The sequence below is a fragment of the Temnothorax americanus genome, unplaced genomic scaffold, assembly GCF_048541705.1.
Source record: "Temnothorax americanus isolate GAGA-0224 unplaced genomic scaffold, ASM4854170v1 Scaffold30, whole genome shotgun sequence".
NCBI lineage: Eukaryota > Metazoa > Arthropoda > Insecta > Hymenoptera > Formicidae > Temnothorax > Temnothorax americanus.
This window is the reverse complement of record NW_027509443.1, coordinates 764,060-790,010: the sequence shown is the minus strand read 5'-3', so window position 1 is coordinate 790,010 and position 25,951 is coordinate 764,060. Positions and strand designations below refer to the sequence as shown.

At 37.7% G+C, this 25,951-nt stretch overlaps 2 protein-coding genes across 2 annotated transcripts in view; one reads left to right on the top strand and one right to left on the bottom strand.

The window, feature by feature from the left end:
* Positions 1–25,951, top strand: part of LOC143900821 (uncharacterized) — a 130,322-nt gene that overhangs the window by 68,965 nt on the left and 35,406 nt on the right. The gene's annotated exons all lie outside the window — the stretch shown is intronic.
* Positions 14,579–25,951, bottom strand: part of LOC143900822 (uncharacterized) — a 312,581-nt gene continuing 301,208 nt past the window's right edge. Inside the window, exons 3-4 of the mRNA XM_077412560.1 lie at positions 21,427–21,650; positions 14,579–16,890 (exon numbers count right to left, since the gene is read on the bottom strand). Of these exons, the coding sequence (XP_077268686.1) occupies positions 16,733–16,890; positions 21,427–21,650 (382 nt within the window). The 3' untranslated portion in view covers positions 14,579–16,732. The remainder of the gene's footprint in view (positions 16,891–21,426; positions 21,651–25,951) is intronic.

Genomic DNA, 25,951 nt, shown 5'->3' with positions numbered 1-25,951 from the left:
AATATTTAATAAATAATGGACCATGCCCCGAAATTAATCTCACTGACTGCGAAAGAGTGAAATATGGAATAAATATAATTACAGACAGAACGAGAGAAAGAAGAAATAATACAATGAAAAGAGAAATAATACAAAATAAGCGCTAATATGGTGTTGGCTTCATTCATGCGTCACTGCGCTAAAATAATTCGCGATATTACTCGACCTGTTCATCTATTGCTAAATTAATTTACATCGTTGCCGCGAGTAATTACGAAAAGCCATATTTACCCAACGCAACATATAGCAACGAACATATTTACGGTATACCAAATTTCTCATATCCGCAAAAATTATTATATCCCAAAAACGCGTGACATATATTGCAGTTTTTCACCTATGTCACGGCGATCTTCGTTAGCGCGATCCACTGCGTATATAAAGTGTCACAAACGAGCGCGAGATTGACAGATCAACAGACGTGATGAGAAGGCCTTAATTGGTTCATGTAATTCCGCACGTATATCTAACGTTCCGCGTTTGCACGAATGCATCGTTCGCTCGCGGTCGTGCCCCGTGACCCGAATGAGTATATATACGTATGTGCATGCGTGTGTTCTGCCTTGCGAAAGGACGCGGGAGAGAATCGCCGATAGTTTCCGACATTGCAGACCGAAGGGTCGCCGAAATTGGTTTAATTGACCAGATTGGGCTCAGCCAGTATACGTCCGATCGTGCGTCGCGGTGCTTGACCCGGGTCGAATTCAATGTGAAAATGCCTTCATTAATTTTTATGCGGGGGTGCCTAAAGTATACACGAACTCGAGGGTAGTTCCATCCCTGCCAAAGTCTCCACCCGCGCGATTGGAGATAATCCGTTGTGCGACACTTTTGGGGAGTGCGTAAATGTGAGTGTTCTGCTAGATTCAGTCGGGCCAGACATCGAGGGTCAAGTTTGCTTTCCTTGACTCAGCGATTTAACAAATAGATCGTCCCCCAATAAAGAGACGTCGAAACATCACTGATAATAAATAAATATCGTTCTAGATTGATCAATGTTATATATCTTCAAAGTCTTATTTGTGCGAAAATTACAAATTTGTTTTATCAGTGGCAATATCTTGCCTGGACCAACGTAAATAATTTGAATTTTGGGGAAGAAACTTTTTCATTTAAAAATAGAAAATGTAATTACGTAATATACTTGCGTAATTGTTTCGATTGCATTCTATTCTGTTTAAGGCTGTGTTGTAAACGATCGTTAATCATTATTGTAAAAATAACCTTTCTGATAATATCTTATATTTTTTTGTTACAGGTGAGTTAAAGTCTCAGTCTTTGCCAAGAGGTTTTCCACCACAGATAATAGTACAGCAGATTGACGATGAAGGTAAAATCTAGTTAATCAGTCTGCGAAGTTAATTAGTCGCTAATATCAATTTTACAATCAAGCGTGCTACCAGGTCGTTTCCTGGGAATGTTAATTACAAGCGCGATTGTTCCCCGAGAAATAACGCCGCTATGCGTACGTCGCGTCGGCGATCGTGGAAAGATCAGAAGCATTCAATATGCCGGCGCGATTCAATGCGTAATTTACGATTGTTTGCTGCTTCAAAAGGCAGTATCTTGCGGTGTTTCGCATCGATTAAGAGCGAAAAAATTGAACGCTAATACGATCCAGCGAATCTATTGAAATTAAGGTGGTCCTTTCGCGGACCCAGCTAGTCAAGTAACAGTCCGTCGTGAGGTAATTGAAAACAAACATTACACAGCATTCCAATAATTATAATAATATAACATGATTTTACACGCACGCGTTAATCGTATTTAATTATTTACTAATTAAAAAAATATCACAATAGTAGTGCGGTTGGACTCGATTTAGGTTAGGTCAGGCATGACAGTACGAGTAAAGCAATATGCGCGTGCGGATCCACTACTTATTTAACCTCATATATCAGAGCAAAACATTCGGCAAGCCCTTATTTTCAAGGTATGTACGAAATCCGGAAACTTCAGGGAATATTTTAACACATGAATAATGTATTCATCTGATCGCTAAGTACACATGTATTATTCGTTGAAAACCTCGGCCGTGGTGATTTGCATCGTTCTATCTTTCTCGTTCATTAGATGTAAACAAGGATAGAATGACAATGGCACGCTCCGCGAACGCACATTTAGAATGACTTATTTCTTGTAAAGTGTCGGTAACCTCACTTGATTTTTCGTACACATGTTCTTTATTACTGTATATTTAACATATATCAAATTTAGGTACTTATCTAATACTTGTACTCACGAAAGGACCACCTTAACATAAAGGAATATTGGAATTGATTTATTAATTAATTTTCTCATTTATTAGTGGAAATGCAGCAGCAAGAACCGCTTAATTTTTCACGTGTAATTAATCGACTTACAATAGTCATTAATTTCATTTGCGCTGCGAATTAATTCATAACGCAATTTAATGAAATAAATTTAGAGCATGAAATAAAATCAAAATCTAATAACCTCGAATAGTAGTATAACCTTTGAAAATTCGAGCCGTTTTGCACATTGTCCGTGAACGCAACACCGCTTTACGCAACCAAACTATTGAAATTCGTGCATTGTGCAAACGGCACTGTCAATTGCATCAGTTCGTGAAAAATTGCTAATTTTTCTATTTGCTGCCGCGCCTCCCGAGGTCGACTCGGTCTGTGGCGCGATCGTTCAAAAGGCCATGACATTTTTTTTATTCTCTCGATATAATTTACCAGTCACCTTTGTTTTTATCGACGATATAACCGAGTGACCCTTATTTATCGGTCCGTCGATTGGCAAACGCATTCGTCTCGCAGGGAGACATAATCTACCCGGCGCGCGTTCGGGCACCCCGTGTGCGTTAATTATTCAAATTGCCTCATATGCGGCCGCCGCTCATGGACACAGCTTGTTTGTAGCTTAGGCCGACGAATACCGTGTGCGTTTCCGGCCGTTCCGTGCGTTACGTACGCGCTGACACGCATGAGCCTCGGACATGCAACGAATGCAGCATGCGCTTCTCCGTCTTTGTCTCGTTATCTTCTTTTCAAATGCCATAAGTGCATCTTATCCTTCGGCGCTCGTACGTACGTCATACTCGTATGTTCTTCCGTTCCAGGTTAATTTTCTTCCTTTACGCGAAATTATTCCTTTATTTTCCGTAATTATCTCATAATCTTCTGCTGATCCATGACTTAAAAAATTTAAACTCGACATGTTTAACGATTTTAGCAAGTATTTAAAATTTTAAATATTCAGTTTCATAAAATACTGAAAACTGTTAGTACGCGAAAGAGAGGCAAAGATAATAATTTCTATAAAAATTAATTTTAAAAAAATCTCTGGTATTTGCAAAAACAAACGATTTTAATACAATGGAAGATACGTTAATCTCTCGATAGAAATTTATCATTGTAATAATTGACGTAAAAATTACTTTTAGCGCTAGTGTCGATACGATACGAATTGTTTCCGATGGCATCCGGTGAGAACGTGTACTTTGTAGTATCAATCACACGTACCGGAACCGGAAGAATATTGTCGGAGACAAGGTAAATCTAGCAGCAGCTGCTCTTCTCTTTCGGCTTCTTTGAGAGTTGTGCCGCTTTCTCGTTGTTGTGTTTTCATTGAACAGTGTCACTTTTTCGTCTTTTCATCAGCATGCAGAGGAAGACTTAACTTTCTGTTTTCTTTCTTCTTTTATTATTCTCCACGGATTGCATCGAATTCTTTGTTAAACGCGTTTCAAGATTGTATCATTATGTCGTTCGACTTTTATCGCCAACAAATTACGTTTAAAAACAGCAAATTGCATTTGAAAGAGTGTGTACGAATGAAAAGATGCATTAATATACTTTTTATTGACGCTTAAACGACGCATGATCTAATAGGAAATGAGAAAATATAATAGTATCGTATCATTGCCAGAATTTCTTCGACGATTTTCCTGTACCATAAATCTTATTCGTTTATAATATTAGACGAAGCAGGTCGCATAGCCAACTTCCTCGGCGCGTTATGTTTCATGTATAACTTCTGTTTGCACGGGATCAGTTCTTGGCAAGCGGCTCGAGGAAATGCGGGCACAGTTTTATCGATACAAGTTTCAATATCGAACTTTAACTTTACCTGCTGTTTCTCGATGTTACACGCTCTGTGTGCCAGCAAATACAGTAACGTATATAATACATTTCAGAAATCGTTGGTCATTAAAATTACATCATCACAGCTGTAATGAATTCTAATTTAGCAAGTTCGAAACTTCTTGAGATGAAATATTATAAATGCCGTTAAATTTTTTATCGATAGGGGAAATTAATTTTGAAGTCAACGGCTACCAAAATTACGACGTTGTGACACAGATCACGGAACAGTTTCAGTGCTACTTTAAAATAGAAAACACGTCTTTCAAATAAGACTTTAATCCGGGTGATTGCCCCATTTGTCTTCTCAGCTAGAACTTATTAGAAGCATTCGGAATGCGCTTTTGGCGCGGCGCGGAGAACTGGATTCAAGGTAAATGGATATCTCAAGCAACGGGAACAAACGGCGTAACACAGTGCGTCATGCGAAACCAGAAAATTATCGGCCATGCATGAATACTTCACCTTCGATGTCATTATCACAAAGCGAAGACCTAGCGAGCATTGTTAGCGGGTATTTATGATGCGGCATGGCTAAAAGCCAGGCTAATGCGACAGCATAATGCGTCGGTTTGCGTATACATCAGCACATTGTTCGTACGAGTCATCTCCAAGTTGTGTATACGTAACGCGCACATATGTATGTATATATCTAGGTCGCCGCGCGCGAATGGGGGATTTTGGAAATGGTTATGCTCCGCCGCTTGCCGTACATATTTCATCGAATAGCCATTATAGAGGTGGCCCATGTGCTTGCCGCGGAATTTCCGTCCGCTTCAAGGTCCGCATATCCTCCCGAGGAATTTATCTTCCCGACGATACGGCGCGCGCCAGCTCTCGCGCCCAATAACTATTATTAATCGCGCATACAATAAGAACGCCCTGGAAATATTGATCGATACTTCGCTCCGCTCGCACGATTTTTTTTTCTCCTCCACTAACAATACCCGTGTGCCACGGTGTACCGATATATCGCGTACATTCCGTTAGAATGTCGTGAGATCTGTGTCGGAGATAAAGAATCGTATCATACGCGAGATAATGTATTTGCTTACAACGAAACCTAAAAATAAAAGAGCAACATAAATACGTAACGAAACATTGCAAACAATTTTTCATTGGAGCAATATCATATTTATTCACAATTTTTTGTTTGACTTGTCTTATATATGACTGTTTTAATCATGAAAAGTTTATAGAACGTTGAGAAGCTTAATGCTATCTAAACGATGTTTTTCTCGTTATTAAAATATCGAATGGAGGAAGGTAACTTTACCGCTGGCCAGCTGTTGGCTACGAAAGTCATGTTGGAAGAGAGATCTGCTCGGAAAAGAAGTTTACCTAGGTCAAAGTAATAAGGCGTTTCATTATGACAACGATGGATCGTAAAAGTATTATAAGTACTTCGACAAAAAAAAAACGTTGTCTGAATAATTACATTTCCTCTTTCCTAAAGTATCTTATTCTGTCGTTTTTATCGAACGCGATATTGAATATTCATATCCTGTACACATGACAACGCGAAACGCATATAGTAACATGTTAGAAATCTCAAATAAGCTAGAAGCCCATTTAGCTTTCTTGCCTTCTAAATATTTGCTTACGGTTTATATATGAGCATTTGTGAAATAAAAGACGAAATTTGTAGCAAATAAAACGATATTGTTTAAATATCACGTATAAATAATTGGGCTTTTTTACAATGATTGAAAATATCTTATTCATTTATCATCTATCTCATTCATATGAACATATCATTCATGAACATATAGACGTCTTTTTCAACGGTAAAAGTAGCGAGTTCCGTATATATAAAAAGAGTATTCGACTCTTTTGAAATTCTTTTTCGGACATTTTCTGCGTCCCGTGTCAAACATGTTATATAGCGGGCGTTTCGCAAAACTTTTTCAAAGTAAGAAGTTTATCGCGCACTTTCTGTGGGAAAGTACAAGTGGTAGTGTCACGATGTAAACATATTTTCGTGTGTGGGCTTCCATTATAGTTAACGCTTGCTGTATTACGACGATAAAGAGATCGGAAAAGCAATCTTTGGAAATTGGAAAAGTTGCGCGAAACGAGAATTCTTTTGTTCCCAACCTCATTTATCAAGGAATATCGCAACGGTTCGAGGAGCAAACTCCGCTCCATTTATGGAACCACCTAATGATCTTCCAGCCTCAAATTACTCAGAAGTTTGTGGACGGATAGATAACTAATATATACGATTCTTTATATCGCGCATTATGCTTGGATCAATCCTGAAACCATATATAATTTTCTAATAGCAATATATATCTCTCTCATTTAGTTTTTTCATTTATCAAAGTATCTTTCGTCTAATCTAACACATTTCGATTTTTTATACTAGCGCGATATTTTGACTGTGATATTTATTGAAGAAGAAACTTCTAACAAAGATTTGATTTCAATTGCAGCAACGTGGATAATATCGAAATGGTGATCACATTCTTGGAAACATTTGTTCGTAGCTCTAACAGCTGCAATATTTAAATGGTGCGAAAGGTGAAGATAAAAGTCATATCGAAACACAAGAAAATGAATGCTGTATGATTTTAAAAATGTCAACTGGGATTATGCGCACGTCAGTCGTGAAAACGGCATTACATATTCACATATTAACAGGAGACGATAGCGAGGATTCTTGCTTGAATTGATTTTCCAAGCCTTTCATATATGTATATTCACGGAACAACGGGAGTCCTTGCGATGCTCTCGACGGCGCGGCGCGGCATCCGCAGGCTAAAAATAATTCGTTCTGTAACCGTGGCACTGGTTCGCTCACGTGTTTTGCTGGCGCGTTCGCTTTTACATCGTACGCGAAGAAGCGCGCGGAAAAGAAGCAACAAGAGAAGCACGAAAAAAAAAAGCAGCGTAAGTAATAAGGAGAACGCGTGAAGTCGGTTGATAGGTAAAGTGTACGCTACACGCCGATCCGTGCGGGTACAATGATAAATGACATTCGCTCGTTTAAACCAGGAGTTTAATCGTTTGGATCTTGAAACTCGCATCGTTTAAAAAAAAAAAAAAAAAAAAAAACAAATATAACATCTCTAGTTTTTAAAGCATTATTTTATGTAACTTGGAATTTAGAAACTGTACACGAAAAGTACTAAAAAAGAGGAGGATAGTAAAATGAAATCAAGAATGGGATTGATAAGACATTTGATGCGCAAAAGTGAAAATTGAATATAGAATATCTTATTAAATGTTTGAATATAAGTTTATATAATTAATTATAATAAAACGCAGAGCACTCTGAGCTATATTATGATTTGCATCATTCATGTATTAATGATCGAATATTCGAAGCATTTATAATAATAATGAAGTCTTTATATGAGAATGAATTTTTTTATGTCTCTTTTGTTTTCAATCTGTCAATTAAAAATGTAATAACATAATAACAATGATTTCTCTCACTAGTTGTTGAATAAAGTAAAGCTATTCAGCCTTATAACATTATTGCTGAACACAGAATTTTAATAAAATTATATTCTAAAAAAATCAAGTTTTTCACGTTGTAGCGCAAAGAAAAAGTTCATTACTATTATGCGGGAATTGAACACGCAGAGGCGTCCGTTCAACGACGGAAACTATCGAGCGCAGGCGGTGCGCTCGCGGTCAAACAGAAAGCGACGATCAAGTAATCGTATAATTATATCTCGCACGCAGCTGCCGCCGCGCACGCATACATGCACACGGGAAATTGGTTGCGTTGAGAGTGGAGAAATTGTCGCGATCGCTATCGGTTCTAGATGAGATTGGCTAAAGTGGCTCGGTCAAAGGTCAACCTAGCACGGTCAAAACTGGCCGGCGCGAAAAAGCGAGGAGAAATTGTGTCAGCTCAAATAAATCAGATTTTATCCTACGATGCAAATTGCCCGCTGTCTCTGATGCATTTTAATCGATGTGTCACCGCTTGTACAATATGGAGTGCTCGTTCATAAATGCCGAACGGGAACCAAAATACACCGACAATAATGAGAGCGATGACGCGTTCGTACATTGAGAATATATTATTTTTACTTTATGAAACTTTATCGTCACGTATAATAATGCTCGATGAAATGCGTAAACGTTCTTCAAACATATACATTTGTTAATTATTCTAGAAATGTTAAAGCGTTTGCTGATGATATCATACATTACGGAATAACTCTTTTCCATAATTTTAATCTAATTTTCGCTACGTTATCAGTAGCTACAAATGGCAATTTTGCAAACGAGCGTGTCGCATTATCGTCCTTCGTCTATAACGACATTGGTCCGGCTTTCGCCGCCGTTAGCGCATCTCGAAATTCGTTTCGGTGCAAACCGGTTCGACACCGCTTCACCACCGCGTCGGCTGCGGCTTACACTTTCGCACGATGCCACCTTCTCGGAGCGTCGGTGAAATTACACCGATCTGACCTATACACGCTGTTTAAAGCTGACGTAGGTTTCTCGCTGCGCGAGATCGCCCACGAAGGATAGGGAACGATAGAGAAGATGAATTCTAAAGAAACGCATGGCGTATAAATTAATAAATCTGATAAAAGATACGTTGAATTTATATAATGAATTTATATAAATTTATTCATTTATTGATATTATATAATTTTTATATAAATTTATATAAATATCAAAGAGTCGTATTATTTTATTATATTGTTAATTGCGTTGCACGTTTTATAGGCTAATAAAAACTGCATCTATTTCGTAATTCCTTTCCAATGTCTTATAGATGTCTAATTACCTAAGATTAGATAACATATAAAAGTTAAATAACATTTACCAATCTTATACTTCTCACACTTTTATGTCTAGTGAATATTTTGACGAAAAAATTGCACCGCGCGAAGCATTTGCCGTAATACTTATATATTTCATGAACATTGTATGGGGTTTCCGAACCCCAACTGAGAAAGAGTTCATTCCACACACGTGTCAACGAGACTTCGCTTGCTTTTTCTCCGTCGCTTTTCAAAGTTTGTCCTTTTTCTCAATCTGGTGCTATTTATCCTTTTCCCTCTCGCGTACCATCAGTATTTCACATTTCTGTCCAGATGACTTGGCACGTGCTCGATTCATGTGCTTGTCGAAATTACGAGCCTTCCTAAACGTCAGTTTAGATCGTACGATTCCAAGCCTTCTGTTCGTAAAATTATGATATTTGCGCACATCATACCTATATATTCTTTACATCTTAATGTAACATTTAATTAATAATATTATATAATCTTTTAATTGCGCGACACTTCTTAATCATATGCAATAATTACAGCGACAAGTTCTCAACTGCTGGACAATAAAAATAATTTCAAATGAAAAGACTTGAGTTTGTATGTCTCAAACAATGTGGAAAGTAAGTAAAAGATGTTAAACTAAAAATAAAATAATTTAATAAATTCTAAATATACATGGGACGTTTCGATCTACACCGAAAGTCTTTATCAATCATTAAAAGAAATAAAAACATAATAAAAGTAGTTAAAATCAAAGAACAAAACAGTGAAGGAAATAAAAAAGATAAGAAACGTCGAAAGAGTAAAAAATAAATTTCGTAACTTATTAAACGCACATTTCTTATTTATGAAGAAAAGAATTTTAGAAATCCTATTTTCCGCTTAAAAGAATACTTAACGTAAGGCGTATAACGACGCATAGATAATTGAGAGATAATCGTTATCTTTAACAATAAGATAGATGAGTCTAAGAATAACTTATTTCTAGACCTAAAGTTAACAATAAATAGTTTTAAAAAACATAAAATATGCAAAATTTATTTCATTATTATTTTACTCCAGAAAAGATCATCGCGTCAACAAATTTCGATAAGTATCATTATCATTTTTATTTTTTACGGAGAGAGTTTTTAAAGATTTTTAAAAATTCTTAAAGATCTAACAACTGCTCAGACGTTGGGAATCAGCTGATCCGTTCTGGCGAGAAGACGTATTCGCCTAAACGCGCGACGACGGCAGCGCCGCGCCGTGAACGTTGCTGCGAGTGGAGTCGCGCGCGCGCGCGCATACCTACACACACACTGTCGCGCTCGCGTACCGTAGTACCGTGCTGAACCTGCCCATAGCGGCGGCGGCGGGCGGCGGTTGCGGCAGTTCAGTTCTGATGTTCCCGCGTGGCGGTACGCGGCGATCCGAAGTGCGCATCCGAACTCGTATTTTCGTTGTCGTTTGACCTAACCGCCTACCGCCCACGCCGCCCCCCTCGCTGCCGAAATACTACGGCTTCGACGCGTAACAGTGCGCGATCGGTGTCACGCGAATGTCGCGCGAAGTGATTGAACTTGATCGTCGCGTACGTCGACGACGACGTCCAGGTGTCCCGGCATCGACGTCGTCCGTTTGATCCTCCTTGATCCCTCTCGACAGCGCGGCGCTCCGACTTCCGGAGTTGGTGGTCCGTGCTGTACGGATATGCAGACTATGCCCGAGGGATTTTGTGCGCGCGTATTAAATTGTCGAATGCAAGCGCTTCTGGGTGCGTTTTAAACGCGTGATTTAGCGCCGTTACTCCGCGCTCCGTCAGTTGGAGTAAACAGGTGCATCTTAGCTTTCATCGTCGCGCCCTGTGTATTTGTAGGTATTGCGTTTTAGCCGAATGAAGTTGAGTGCGGTCCGAGGTCGAGGCAACGGTGTGTATAGAATAAAGGATTAGATAAAAAAAACGCGTTAAATATATATGGTATATATAGAACTCGTTATCTTATGAATTACATTAAATACATATTATTTGTATTTTATTTCTAATCAAATTATTTGTCTCTCAACGCACACGTACATCGTTAGTTACGTTTATTAGTTGTCGGTTTTTTAATTAGTAATTTATTTTATTGCATTGATATTGTATATTATACAATATACATTAATGTTACACATCTTATTCCTTATTCTTTATACATTGTTGCGATATTTCATGGTTTTCATCTCAGATTTTTTTTTAAGTTGATGCAGTTTGGAGTTCTCTTTTATATTGATAGAGAGCTTTTTTATAATATTTATTATATATTTTGTATATTAATATTTTTTATATTAGATATAACTTAGCGTTTCATTTATTTTAACGCCAATAAAGGCATCATAAATATTTCGGCATTATTTTAAAGCAAATTGTATTATCGAAAAAGGATTTCTCTAAAATACTTCTTATCATAAATAAGAAGAGCGCGTATTTTATTGTTTAAATTCTATCACATAGAATTCTATTACGTAGAATTTAAATAATAAGATACGAAATTATTTTTATTGTTATCAGATAATGGAGAAAGAGCCGCAGTTCGTTGTATGATTAAAAATTGTCGTAATAAAAGATTATATAATATCATTGCTTGTACACATATTATGTAAGATATAGACAAGAATCTATCAAGCACGTATTTAAATATTATAATTTCGCGAACGGAAAGAATGGAGCTGTAAACTGTCTTTAGTAAAAAGCTCGTGACTAATTTATTATTTTATTTTAACTAATGTATATTTCAGTCTCTCTTTTTTCTCATGCCTATCACAATGTCTATTTCTCCTTTATCGCATGTAATAATTTCATTGTGTCTCGGTCTTTCCTGCGAATGTCACTGGAGTTTAGAGTCACACAGGCACTCTTCCTACGCGAGAAAGAATGGGGAGTTCGTAGATAGTCGCGCGCGTGGAGATTAGGCCGATTAGGTTCCGTTGTGATCGCCGGCTGTCGACCGGCTTGCGCGCGCATTCGTCACGAGAATCGCTCGTTCGCGCTTGTTTACGCACAACTCGCGCCGCAGCTGTTAGTGAAAGAGTAAAGCCCGTATCAGACTACCGACTGCGAAGGCCGACCCGACTGCCGATCGCGACTGCCGACTCTAATCGGTCAATCACATTGCCCAATCTGTCACCAAGTCGCCGATGCTGACTGATCGTATTTAAGCGAATTTTAGTGAGAATATGGCATTAATATTACCGAAAAAAAGTATTCCTTTCAATGCATGCAAATTTGAAAAAACGAAAAAAAACTTGTTCTTCTATGTTTCGTGTTTATAATAGAAGAAACCCGATATAAAAAGCAAAGGTTATGGGTAAAGCCATGGATAGCACAGAGGCAAGAACAAGGAATACATCGCAATTTTTTTAGTGAGTTAAGTCTTGAAGATCCAAACAAATTTTGCAGGTATTTTAAAATTAAAAAATTAAACATTTTAGGTATTATAACTTATAAGAGTAGACGTGATATAAAGTTTTTGTTTTTATTTTGAACAGATGTTTGAGAATGGACACTGCCACCTTTGAGGAGCTTCTTCATAAAGTTGCACCTTTGATTATGAAACAAAATACTCATCTTAGAAAAAATATCCCACCAGCAGAGAGATTATCTCTTACCGTATCCACAGGACACCCGCGGAACATTACAAATTACAACTAAACTATCACGTGATCGGAAACTGTATTTCTATTGGTTCCGACTTTGAGTCGGTGAGTCGAGAAATAGACCAAAGTCTAAAATGCGAGTCGGCCGACCAGTCAGTCGGCGCTTCGTTGTGATTGGCTAGATGTGAGCCGGCAGTCGCGATCGGCAGTCGGGTCGGCCTTCGCAGTCGGTAGTCTGATACGGGCTTAACGATGCACGATGCACGATGCACTCGACTCGCCGGCTCGCCGCGCCCGCGCCGCCGGGTTGTATGGCGAAGGAGGAGCGATGTAGTAGGTGCTTTATTGCGAATTTTTCCAGGCAACCCTCTCGGCGGGCGTGTCTCTACGGGGTGACCGAAAATAAATCGCCGCTCGTGCGAGCCTTTATACGAAATTTAGAGCGTCTACGAATCCGGACGCGGATCGGATTTCCCTCGATATAATTTATCCGCGAACATTTTCGCAAATCACGTTCGCGGACTCGGTCGTATCTCTTTACTCTGTAACAAACGTGACACGTACGATTTGCGATTCTCTTTTTTCATCCTAAATTGCTTTCCAGTATAGTTTTCTTTTTTGTAAGATTATCACGTGCTGGCAATCATGAGAAAGAATATCGAGGAATTGATACGATGGATGTCTTCGATAGGCCAATAACTATTCGTAGATTTACTCGGTAAGTTCTCGCGCCGGTTAGGCGCAGTTTAAGCGAGCACGTGCACCGCGAACGAGCGGCTCAACTTTCTTTTCTTTGCTCCGAACCCGATCCTTCTGTTCGTCGTCCGATCGGAACGACTATCTTTTGTGCCTGTGCCCCGGTCTCGTCCTCTGGCGACGCATGAAACCTGTTACTCTATATCGCGCGACGTCTCTTCCCGCATCATCCGATGAGTGTCAACCCTTTGTGTGTTATTACGCACCGCGATAGGATATAATGCGTCGTAATAAGAATGATAAGAATTACGAACCCTCTCTTAATTAAATCGTCCGTGTTACCGTGTTCACTTAGCTGGCAGCAGGCTTCGATCCGCTAGAGAAGTTTGGTTTAAAGTTTTATCAAGAAGATATTTTACTTTACCCACAAGTTAGAACAAAAATCAACTTTATCGCGAAACGCGTCATTAAAGAATTAGATACAATTTTGAAACAACCTGTATACGGTTGTTAATTTCTGCAGGCTATTCGTGTTAGGTTACACGCATCGATTGTCACGAATGATGTTTATTGGCAGTCATTGGTATTGATTGACGATTAATGCATTTAAATTACCTTCGTTACATATTCGTACATATTCGTATACATATTCGTATACATATTCGTATGTATATATATATATATTACGTACGCAAATAATCATTGGCGAATATGGTGGAGTTAGGCAAACATATAGATACCAACATTTGCATTATGAGATCTGTCCTCGTGCGACTTCCACATTTGATCCCGTATAATGTTACGCTTAACAATTAGCCATTATTGCCTGAGGGCTTTTATACACCTACGGATAAGTTAGGGTGGACAGCGAAATGAGGCAAGAGTGAAATCTAAGAGAACGCAAAATAACTTTGCGCGGCATCGCTATTACATTGCGGCTGTGCAATGTGGTATGAATTACAGATATTAAAGTACCCGTTTTACAGCCGTCGCACACACGCATCACCGTGGAAGACGTAACAATGACTGACCACACCTAAGCGACCCTGACAATGCGCCACTCGACAATACTCCGTCTAGAGTCTAGACAATTCTGTCTACGTAAAGTGCACACACACACACACACACTCTCTCTCTCTCTCTCTCTCTCTCTCTCTCTCTCTCTCTCTCTCTCCTTCTCTCTCTCCCTCTCTCTCTCTATCTCTCTCTCTCTCCCCCCCTACTCCTTTCTCCATTATCTAACGTTAGGCTTTCTTTACTTCCGCGAGAAGTTTTCCGAAGAAATTTCTTTTTTTGTTGTCTTATAAAATATCCCCCATTTACATTGAAGATAATATATTGCAGGGAATTTAATTGCAAAGAAAATATTGACGTTTTAATATTTTATTCTATAATTGTGTGTTTCATAACATCTATCTTATTAGTGGACTTTAGCAATTATTTGTTTAACATATATGTCTATTTTGTACTATTGCGTATAGAATATAATTTATAAAAATAAATAAAATACGTGCGTGCGTATAATATTTTGCTTCGATTGAATTAAATGTTAATGATATAGATTTTTTATCTCATTCTTAAGAAGATTAATCTAGTCAAAGAGAATTGTTGGCTAACGAGAGCCGATAAGATAAACAGTCTTCCCACGGTTATTCTCTCTCGCTATCAGTTACAATACTATTAGCATTATGATTCGACTGTAGAAAGGTAATACTGTTATAGCGGAAACGTTTCCAAAATTTTACGTTTCAACACTTGTCGATAATGACGTGTTTGTTTGAAGAAAAAGGGATGAGTTAATTATCTTTTATTAGGTAAAAAGATATCGCTCAATCATCACAAACATATGAATGAAACGATAATTTGTCTGTCGTTCAAAATCGTTTTGTACGATATAAGATGATGATTATGTTGTTACACGTATATCTATAGCATTGTCGTTTTTTTTCGGTAGTCTATCTCTGGGCTTAATGGCAGACTAGCGATTAATCATCGCATCGTGTTATTCCACCCAATGAGCCTTCTAACTCCTTTACGTTGAAACGACCGTTCGTGCGTCGCGACGTGAATGAAAAATTTAACGTCTAAAAAATATAGAAAGGATTATCTGTGAGAAATAAACCATAAATTTAGACTTATATTTACAGAAAATAAGCTGTTTGGTTAACCAGGTCAATCAGAAAAAATAGATCGAAATAAAGACGGCATTTCATGAAATATATACGCGATTAAAGAATATTCTCAATATAATTACAGAAAAGTAAATTTTTTATTGTTCGAATCATGAATTGATATATTTTATTGTTGTTCGTTTATGTTATACTTCATGACACTGATGAATTGTTCTTGAAGAATAATGACATAGAAAACTGTTTTCACGAAAGTTTAGTAAGTTTCGTTATTGATCCGTTATAAGTATGAAATCGTTACTCGCCCAGATGAGTCATGATTACGAGTAACGTCATTCTGTTGTTAAACGTCTCGGGAGATTGATTACAGAGTATGTGCCGTTCGCGGAATTGTTTTATACCTCGTTCACTATAGGTGAACACGTTAGTGCAACGTACACTTGCATATATTACTGATTAAAGTATATGCTTACGCTATGCCATCAAGACGGCATGAAATATATTTCGACACAAAACACAAAATATGATGAGGCGACTCGATATTTCAATTGCCGCGGCTTCTTTTATCTTTTTATCAAAATACTAAATTGGTTTACAAAATATTAAATTTCTGCAACGCGCCACGTATTCTAGAGATAACGGTTTGTAATAATAATAATAATAATCAATCAATCAAATCGTGCGGTATACGTCTGACCAGTTAGAACCTTCAATATCCCGTAAAAAAAACTAAACATTTGTATATTTTCACGGTATTTTTGTATTATTTTCATTACAAGCTTTGTTTTATTATTTAACGTGTGCGGCATTGCTATACTCGTTTAATAATCGTGCGACGCGGTTATTCAATTCGATATACGATAAAAGCAATTAAATCATTGTGCCAGCGCACGTAGCTGCGGGACATGTAAATCGCCATGCACAAAATAACTCGCGAATTTATTTCACCGTCGGTGTAATATCACCGGTAATGCCGAGCGCAATTTTTCGTTTGACGTAAAATGCCGCTACGTCGTCGTCATCGTCGTCGTCCTTGTCATCATATAACTCGGGTCGGTTGCTACCCCACACACTCAATAATTAAACAAACGTTTTAAAACGATATACGCTTTCACCCACCGGAAGCGAGCGACCACACATATGTCATGGCATGCTCGAGAGGGATCTGCGCCGGTTAACGAAAGTTAATACTCCCGGGGCATTGAATCAGATTGTTCTGCTCCCCGGATTTGGTCTCTGCCTTTTTTTTTATTACGACCACCTCAATCGACGGAATTATCACGGTCGTTGCGCCTCGTCGTACGCGTCGTCGAAGCCGATTCAGCGAAACATCATCTCCGCTCGGCGTCAGCTTTCCTGCTATTGCGTCGGGAGATGAATTTATTTGACGGCGCTCTTATTGACAGCCACATGAAACGGTCGACGCCACGAAGTGTAACGTGAATCTTATGCCAGGGGGGTCGGCCGGTCGGTTTCTTACTATCGCACATTTCTGCACCTGGGCACATAACGTTTCCTTGGCCTTAATTTGCCTTCCGCTCTTTCTCTTCTTCCCTGAAAAAAAAAAAGACAAGATAGTTAACGTTTTCATGATAATTTTGTTTTGTTAAAATTAATAATAAATAGTAACAGAGAAGTCATCGTCGTGCTTTGTTCTCTTTTTTGTCAGTGATATCTAAAATAAAACTTGTAAATCGTGGACACGTTTCTGCAGTAAATCTTTCGTTTTTCACGTCCCTTAATTTTTTTTATGTAATAATTAATACTAATCATCCTTTTTGTTAGTTTTACGATCGTTTCTTTGATATTCGGTCACCGACTCCGTCGGTTGTTGGTAGAGACAGCAGGTGCGAATCCTCTTAACGATAGAATTCGAGTCACGTTTCAGCAGGTGCTGGAGGGACTTTTAATGATGCGCAACTCGTTCATATTTCACTCGAGGACTGGATAAGGGACCTTATCAACAGTTCCGAAATTACTTTTGATAAAAGATCACGCCTTGGGATAGCGAAACGGTTCGGTTCGAAGTTTATGCGGTAACGTTTTGAAAAGCGGACGAGAGATAAGTCGCGCGTTGGAGAGCTATTTCCTCTTTTCGCAGTGCGTTCGCGTGGCACCAGATAACAACGAGCCACGAAGCCGGACGTCGCGCTCGATCGTTGCTTATGTCGCTTTGTCTTAATTGCCGAGAGCGTCGCCTTTAGTCAGCGAAATTCGCCAGTTCCGGCAATCGCGCGTGAGAAATTTACGCACTCTCGGCGGGTGGTGAAAACCGGGAGACGGAAAATTTATTAAGTGAAAGTTGTAAACTAGGTTTTGCTGCTTCCCTTGTGAATGTTCGCAACACAACGGTGCTTGTGCTTGATAAAAGAGAACAGGAATTAAAACTTCAATCATCTCGGATGGTTTTGAAAGATTGGAATTTTTATTTCGAAAGGGCTGAACGGTATCACGCATTTTTGTTCGCTGTCCCGCTGGTTATAATGGGATATCACTGTTTTTCAGTCTCCCGACTGCACTGCGGAATCTATTTCAGTTTGGCAACTGTAGGAACGAATTCTTTTGTCAGCGAGGTGGCGTCCCTCGGACTGCACGTATATACCGTATATTAAAATTAACTCCGCGTAAAACACAATCCCTCGTGGCATGCCCCATTCAGAGCGGCGCGTAGCAGCATTTTTGTGCATATAAGAAAGATCTCGAGTCCTTGGCGCGAGTGCGTGTGTCGGCTAGCCGACAGAATGGTGTCCGGCGCCGCTTCGGGATCCTTGGACACGGACTTACGCACGATTCAAATTATACTGGCAGGAGGTAAGTTTTTGAGTTCTCAAAATTATATAATGGCAAACGTTCTCCACGCGGCTCGACGCGTCTCTCTTCACAAAGCATTCGTGATAAGGTGAGAGAGTAAAGCAGTATGTTATATTCTTTTACATGACAAAAAACGTCAATCAACTGAAGATTACTCTTAAGTAAATTACCTTGAATTCAGAGATCAAAAATATATTGTTATACAGCATATATTGATAAAATGTGCTTCAATTTTTCGTATTCTAAAACTTTCTGTATCAAAATTATATTAAATCACGGAAAGATATTCTCTGCCTCATTAAATGAAATTATTATTTTTATCATTTATTTTATTTTTAAATATTAAGAGTCAAGTAGAGTTTGTGTAAATTAAATTAATTTAGTTTTAGTTAATTTTTTACGTTTAATTTAATTAAGTAATATAATAAAAATATAACTATAACCGCTCTTTTGTATGGCGGGAAATATTTTTAAAAGGATCTATGTGTCAGATAATTATTCGCGCATTATCAATTTATCCGATAAATTCCCACAGCGGCACAGATTGCCAAATAAAGGGCTTCATGTCGTAATTGATATTTGAATAATTCCCTAGCCTAACGGCAGAGTGAAGCCGAGTGAAGAGATGACGCGCGTTTTAACTGCCATAATATCGGCGACGCAGTTAATTGTTAATGGCTTTATCCATGGGACCCATGATCCATTTACCCCGTTAAAACTTGCTCTCGCACTATCGCCCCGACGAGTCCGGCCGATTACAAGCAAGTCGTTAACTGTGTGAGGCCGCGTGCGTTATCGCGTTTAGCGCACGTGTAATCGCGAGAGTCCAGAAATTGCATTCCGCAGGTAACATACCAACATCGCCGACGAGAGCGACGATGATTATGAGCTGAATCGAGAAAGCCTCAATATAACAATTACGCGCGAAATATTGCCGCGTCAATCATTTGTCGCTTCCACGTGGCCATTACAAGCGCCGCTCGTGTTTTCGCACGGGGATTATGATTGATTGGGTGCGTTCGGGGAGCGCGCTATATTAGCGCTATTGCATCATTCTATCTTTATCGCTCATAAAGTGTAGAACAAGGATAGAATAAGCAAATAGCGCTAATAGCGCGCTCCCCGAACGCAGCCATTATATGCTCGCAATTAACACAAGTTACGAAGGCGAAATGTATACCAACGCACGCGCGCGTACGCGTTTCGAGGCCTGTGGAATCGAGTTCGTAATTCGCGCTTCTAACTATACCTACCATTATTCCACGTCAATTTCCAAACATCGCGATTGTATCGAATTGAAAATATTGGCATACTGCGGAAATTCATCGAGATATCAAACTTAATTGTAAATTTGTCTTTAGCTTACTTTGTACATCGACATTACAGTTGATTCATTCTCATCACGCATCATGACATTATCGTAATAATATCGCGCGAAAATTACGCGATGTAATTATATATATGCAATAAGTATAATGCATTCCCTCATGTTCGTGGATTCGCTCGTTCCGCCTCTTTTAACAGAAAAATAGAAGTTATGAACGCAATGTGCACATTGCATAGATACCATCGGCGTTTTACTGTCGCGTTTTTTATAAAGCATAAATTATGATTTTCTTTTACGAATATTGGTAATGCAATAGTGATAAGATCTGAGGTTTATGCAATGAAAATTCGTGCATAGTTACAAACAACATAGTATTCAGGTTTTGGAATACATAGACATATATTAAAATCTGCAAAACTCAATATCAAGGGATTATTTTCAAATAATAAAAATATTGAGCGATAAAATAAACACTATTGAAAAGTACGAAGCACGGTAGATTCTCATTAAAATGCAGTTTAAGTTAAAAAAAAATATTATAATTACTTAAAAAAAATAAATCTTATTTAATTAAGTACGTTGGACGGCCATTTTACATCGTTAACTACTCAACAATTTTTCTCTCGCTTTTATGAGGTTTTAAACTATACGGTTTAGTTGCGACGCATCTACATGACGAAGTAATGCCACCGCATATAAAGTACACCCGTGCGAAAATGCGGAGAAAGAACACGAGGGAGAGCTATAAAGCTCTCTTGTTTCGCAAAAGCGCACTTGGTTTAAGCAGCTTACGAATGCCACGTTCTCTCTCTCTCTCTCTCTCTCTCTCTCTCTCTCTCTCTCTCTCTCTCTCTCTCTCTCTCTCTCTCTCTCTCTCTCTCTCTCTCTCCCGCGCTCTCTGATAACAGAATTGCAAGTTCTCCAACTTCATAATATACAGAATCTTCGGTAATTTTGTGTTACCACCTTAAGGCTATATTTTTCCGAATAAAATAAATACCATATGAATTATGATAATATTATATAATATGCACAATACCAGAATTTCTATCATTTTAACGCAATTATTTTCTCTTTTCTCTGGTATCTAATCTTGTTTTTGCTTTGAAAAGTTCCATTCTATACACGTGAGACTCGCTTTCGAAATTTCATGCAAACGGAACTCTATTGTAACTCACCTAATCGAGTCACTGATAATTAGTAGGCTCATTGAAATCGAGCTGGAATCGAATTTAGTGGTGGAGCAGAACAAATGGTTCAATAAGCGAACAAGAATTTCCTTAGAGATTGTAGCTTTGCGACAATGCGCTTTTGTCCCCCAATAAATTACTTGTCGATATATTATTAATTTCATTGTACTTTATATAGAAGTAATTTGTTGCTACATTGATAGTATATTATTAATTTATAGGCATGTTTATAAAAACATTAATCAATTTTTTTAATCTTGAAAAAAATATCTTTAAAAAATAATAAAAAGTTGAAAAATTTAATTAATTTCTTAAAATAATCATCAGTAATATAACGTAAAAATCAAGAAATGTACAATTTCAATTCTTGGAATCCACAATCATTATGCGCGCTAACCGAAAGAAAAGAGGAGTATAGAATTCTAGAACTATAATATTACATAAAATAATCTTGAAATCTATGCAGTTAATACATAATTGATAGAATTAAGCGCAAGAGAGCTTGCATTGTGTATTCTGGCTTAAATCTTAAAGTGTTAATAAAGCTTAAACATTTTTGGTTCTCATCGTAACTTGGAATTATTTATGATTTCCGAGGAATTTCTCTCGCATTCGCGTAAAATAATCTTTTATCGCGTCTCGCGTTACAGTTACGCATGTCTACCGCATGTTGTCTATGCTCGCGCCCGCTTTTTCTCGCTGTGTTTTTCTCTCGCCGCAAGAGTGTCGACAGTAATAAACTCTCCTAGCTGGAATACTCACTAGAAGAAATCTCGCGTAAGTCTTCTATGATGTATCCGGGAGCTTTTTTGTAACGTGGACGTTTAGAAAGCGAACCTTCCTCGAGGATCGCCCTGGCAAGTGCCTGTGGTGATGTGGATATTTTTTTGCAATTTTTCCACAGGAAAGACACGATGCATCGAGGCAGAGCATGAACGATCGATCGATCGCGGTTCCGCACTATTCTCGTCCGCCGGCCGAAGTACCTTTAATATATAAGAGAGATAGTTACGTGCAACATCCGACAAAGAGAGTATCGCGTGGGGTATCCTTTGACGTTTGCATTTTTTCGCGTTTTCTTTTACGTGCATAGAATAGCGGCACGAGTTATGTTACACAAGAATTTTTAGAGAAATAGACAGCAATTCCAAATCGCGCACCAAATCTGTTGCATTAATATATAGAAACAAATTTTTATATAAATTGTGTTAAACATATATGATAGCAATAAGAAACGAAGTAAAAATTATATTTTTTTAATTTAACTTTTTTCTAACTTGACATTGTTCGATAAAAAATATAGAGTATAAATCAATTATTTAAAAAAAGATATCTTTTTTTTACTTGGTTCTGAGAATTACAAGATAGACATTTTTTAATTTTTAATTGTACTAAATCTGTTAATTGTACTAAAATTATACTTTTTTCGTCTTATTTATGAAAAGTGATCTGTATACTCCCTTTCTGCGCTAATTGCAAATCGATTAATTAAAAGATTATAATTAATTCCGAATTAATCGATTTAACCGGCACTGCTCTATATATATTCTTTATTAAGAATCTTTAATTGCTGCGCATTTTGCATTAGCTATTAAGACTTTCGCGGATGTTAATCGATATCGTAAAATAAAAATATAAGTGAAGGCATCCGACCGGACGCGAGGATGCATGGTTTTATGTTTTATTTCGCAAACGTGAGAGAATTTTGCAATAAGCGAAGGATATGTGTTATAGTCAAAGCCCGAAATGCGGGCATTCCTAGGATTGACTAGTCAATCCTGGGGAACGACCAAGCGTCTTGGTCAAAGCCCGAAATAAGTTTTGCGTTTCGGCTTTTGACTAGTCAATCCTAGGAATAACTAATACGGCTGGTCAAAGTTAGAAACTAAGAAAAATCACTTCGGACTTTGACTAGTCAATCCTAGGAATAACTAATACGGCTGGTCAAAGTTAGAAACTAAAGAAAAATCACTTCGGACTTTGACTAGTTAATCCTAGGTGTGGTTTAATTCGGACTGTGTGACTATTAACAAATAAAATCAAGATTTTTTTTACTAAATTAAGTTCTTATTGTTAACATAATGTAGCTTTTTATTTACGTTGTAAAGCGAAATTATAAAGCACATGCACGGAGGGGTGCAAGGGGGCTTACATACGTGAGCGCACGTGAACAAGAAAGCTTTTCTCCCCTGCATTCCCCCCCCCCCCCATGCATGTACTTTATAATTTCGCTTTGCAACGTAAATAAAAAGCTACATTATGTTAACAATAAGAACTTAATTTAGTAAAAAAAATCTTGATTTTATTTGTTAACAGTCACAAAGTCCGAATTAAGCCACACCTAGAATTGACTAGTCAAAGTCCGAAGTGATTTTTCTTAGTTTCTAACTTTGACCAGCCGTATTAGTTATTCCTAGGATTGACTAGTCAAAAGCCGAAACGCAAAACTTATTTCGGGCTTTGACCAAGACGTTTGGTCGTTTCTCAGGATTGACTAGTCAATCCTAGGAATGCCCGCGTTTCGGACTTTGACTATAACATATATAATATGACAGAACTTAATAAGTATACGGAGAATATATCTATCCGAGACCAAGAAGAAAAAGAAAGAGAATTCTAAATATCATGACGACGGTGCAGTATAAAATATTTGAGTTCATTATGGCGAAACATCTTTTCATGTATCGGGTTAAAAATTCCATATGAAATGGAATACGAAGGATGAGATAGAGCAACGGCAATATCACAGAATGACGCAGGAAGCACCGTGTGCGGGCAGGTAGTTGCAACTTCCGGTATGGATAACGCCTAACAAAAAGGAGAGCCTTCCTTTGTTAACGATACAGATACCGTTTTTTGCGGTACACTATATAGAAACCATTTTTTTTAATCACGCGAGCCTCTTCTTATCAGGTATAGAATGCATCGATCTTTTCTTTGCAGTTAAAAGATCATAAAATTTTAGTGTTTGAAAGTTATATAATCGAGCAAAATGAGTTAATGAAAAATCTATATTATACTTGTGCTTTCACCGAGAAAGTTTTGTTTCTCCTCATTGTCAGCCATCGAGTATACGTCGTATTATTAACCGCTCTCGCGTTGTCAATTGGAGTAGAAATGTGACGCCAGCGGATATTTTTGTAGGTTTTTACCTTGCGATTTTTTTAGTGCGATTTTATAAATAGAACATACAAATATAGAACTTAAAAGGCGTGCGCGGCAAGGTTAATTTAACCCAATTAAATCCATTTAACTATATAGTTGCGAAGTTTCAACGTATTAAACTAATTAAACGTATCACACACTTTACATATCACATTTTATTACTACTATGTATATTGGAATTAATTATTCCAATATAATGTAATTAAAATTATATAGAGGAAACGAATGAAACATATATAGTTTTTCTACTATACTTTTATCATACATGATAATATTAAAAATTAAGGAGAAAAATATTATTAATTATATATATAGCATAGAGAGAAAAATAATTTAGTTTTGTGTTCTCATCTACGGTATGGCTTAGATGCTTGCCATTTATGTCCGCTAGAATCTGATATCGCTTCCATTTTAGCATATAGCGACATTTTTTTTGTTCATATTCATTGTTCAATCGTTACAATTTTCAGAGTCGATCTTCTTTTTATCTTCGAACTTTTCACGTGAAAATCCCTTACCCGGTAGAGATGACCCATTTCGACCAACTCTAGGTAATTTGCCATTGTTCCCCGATTTTCCACTCTTCTCACTCGTTGGCGAATAATGCCGATATGGAAATGAATGGAAATAAATGCGAAAAAGGATTAGAGGAAGGGAAAGAGCACGACGTTATACGTAGACGCGGGGGTGCAGTAGTTGCATCGAAGTTCTCGGGCGAGTTTCAAGTTCTTTGGGCGTTACAGCTATAAGTCTTTCTCCATGCCGTATCTGCCACTGTCTTTTTGCATTCGATGACGTAAAAGCATCGCCGTAGAAACTTGGTGGCTCAATACTTTTCTTCCGGTTCTGCGAAGCGCGCATATAGCACATATCTACCATATATGTCGCGGCACACAGATCGTGGAAACAGGTCAACTTAACGGATTCGTCAAATTTGTCGCTTGTCGCTGTAGTTTTTGCGTTGAACCTTCTGAGAAGGATTGAATCCCACCATATCGTTTCGATCTCGAATTATCTCGTAAAAGTAGAAGCGCGAAATGTATATAGTATCGGCATGCAAGCCACGCTATCTATCTTATTGCGAATTAAAACGGTAGTTAATTAAAAACGTGCTGCGATGCGAATCACCGCGAAGTAAATGAAATTATATCAAGGTCGAAAGAAAGCCTTTTTTTTATAGATCTGTATCTAGATCTGTATCATTATTTCTTGTCTTAATCGTAGAAGATTAAATAATTTCTATTAAATAGTTTATAATTACAAGCGGAAAAATTAATAAGCGAAAAAAGCAAGTAATTACGTGTAATTTTAAAAAATAAGTGCAGCAATTTAACCTTACACAGCTATGACAGCTGGACAAAGTAGCGAATGACGTCAACACCGCTTTAAATTGCTCTAACGTGATGAGATAATTAGAAGATTAGATTACTCATTCGCGTTTACATTCATGAATTTTCATGAGATTTCCTTGGCCTGCGCTTTAATATAATATACCTTGTTCGGGAACCATGACTGATTCGACCTACATTCGATAGCATCTCCGATTTTCGCACATTTTCAAGATTACTTATCAGGTCTTTGACTTAGGCATGTGAAGTCATCGAAACATCATTATGTATTCGCTAAAACGCTTCGAAAGACGATAAACGTTATTACTTTTTTAGTCGCATATAATCAATATAATTTTGAAAGAAATGTTTTTAAATATTAACTTCTTAAACAATAAAAAGTATTAACGAGAAAAGCCATGAATAATTAAATTTAAAAAACATTATTATTACTGTCTCTCTATACTTATAGCAAATAATATTATAGTCAAAACGTATTTAATTGTAAGACATAATGTATCCCCTTTTCAATTATGGAAATATTTTTGAAGTTGCTTTTGATTACTTCGATGCGAGCAATTGGAATTAAGTGTACGAAAGTTTGATTATTATGTAACTATTGGTTGTGATGTATAAAATACGCTAAGTACTGAAAGTTAATTTTGTTCTGCGCGTGTGTGAATCTGTTGAGAACTCATGAAGTGTGTCACATGATAAATGGTTGCTCAACAAAGTTTGCGGTAAATGATGCAGAGAGTCGTCTCCAAACAGGAGATCAGCAAATACGGTGGGAA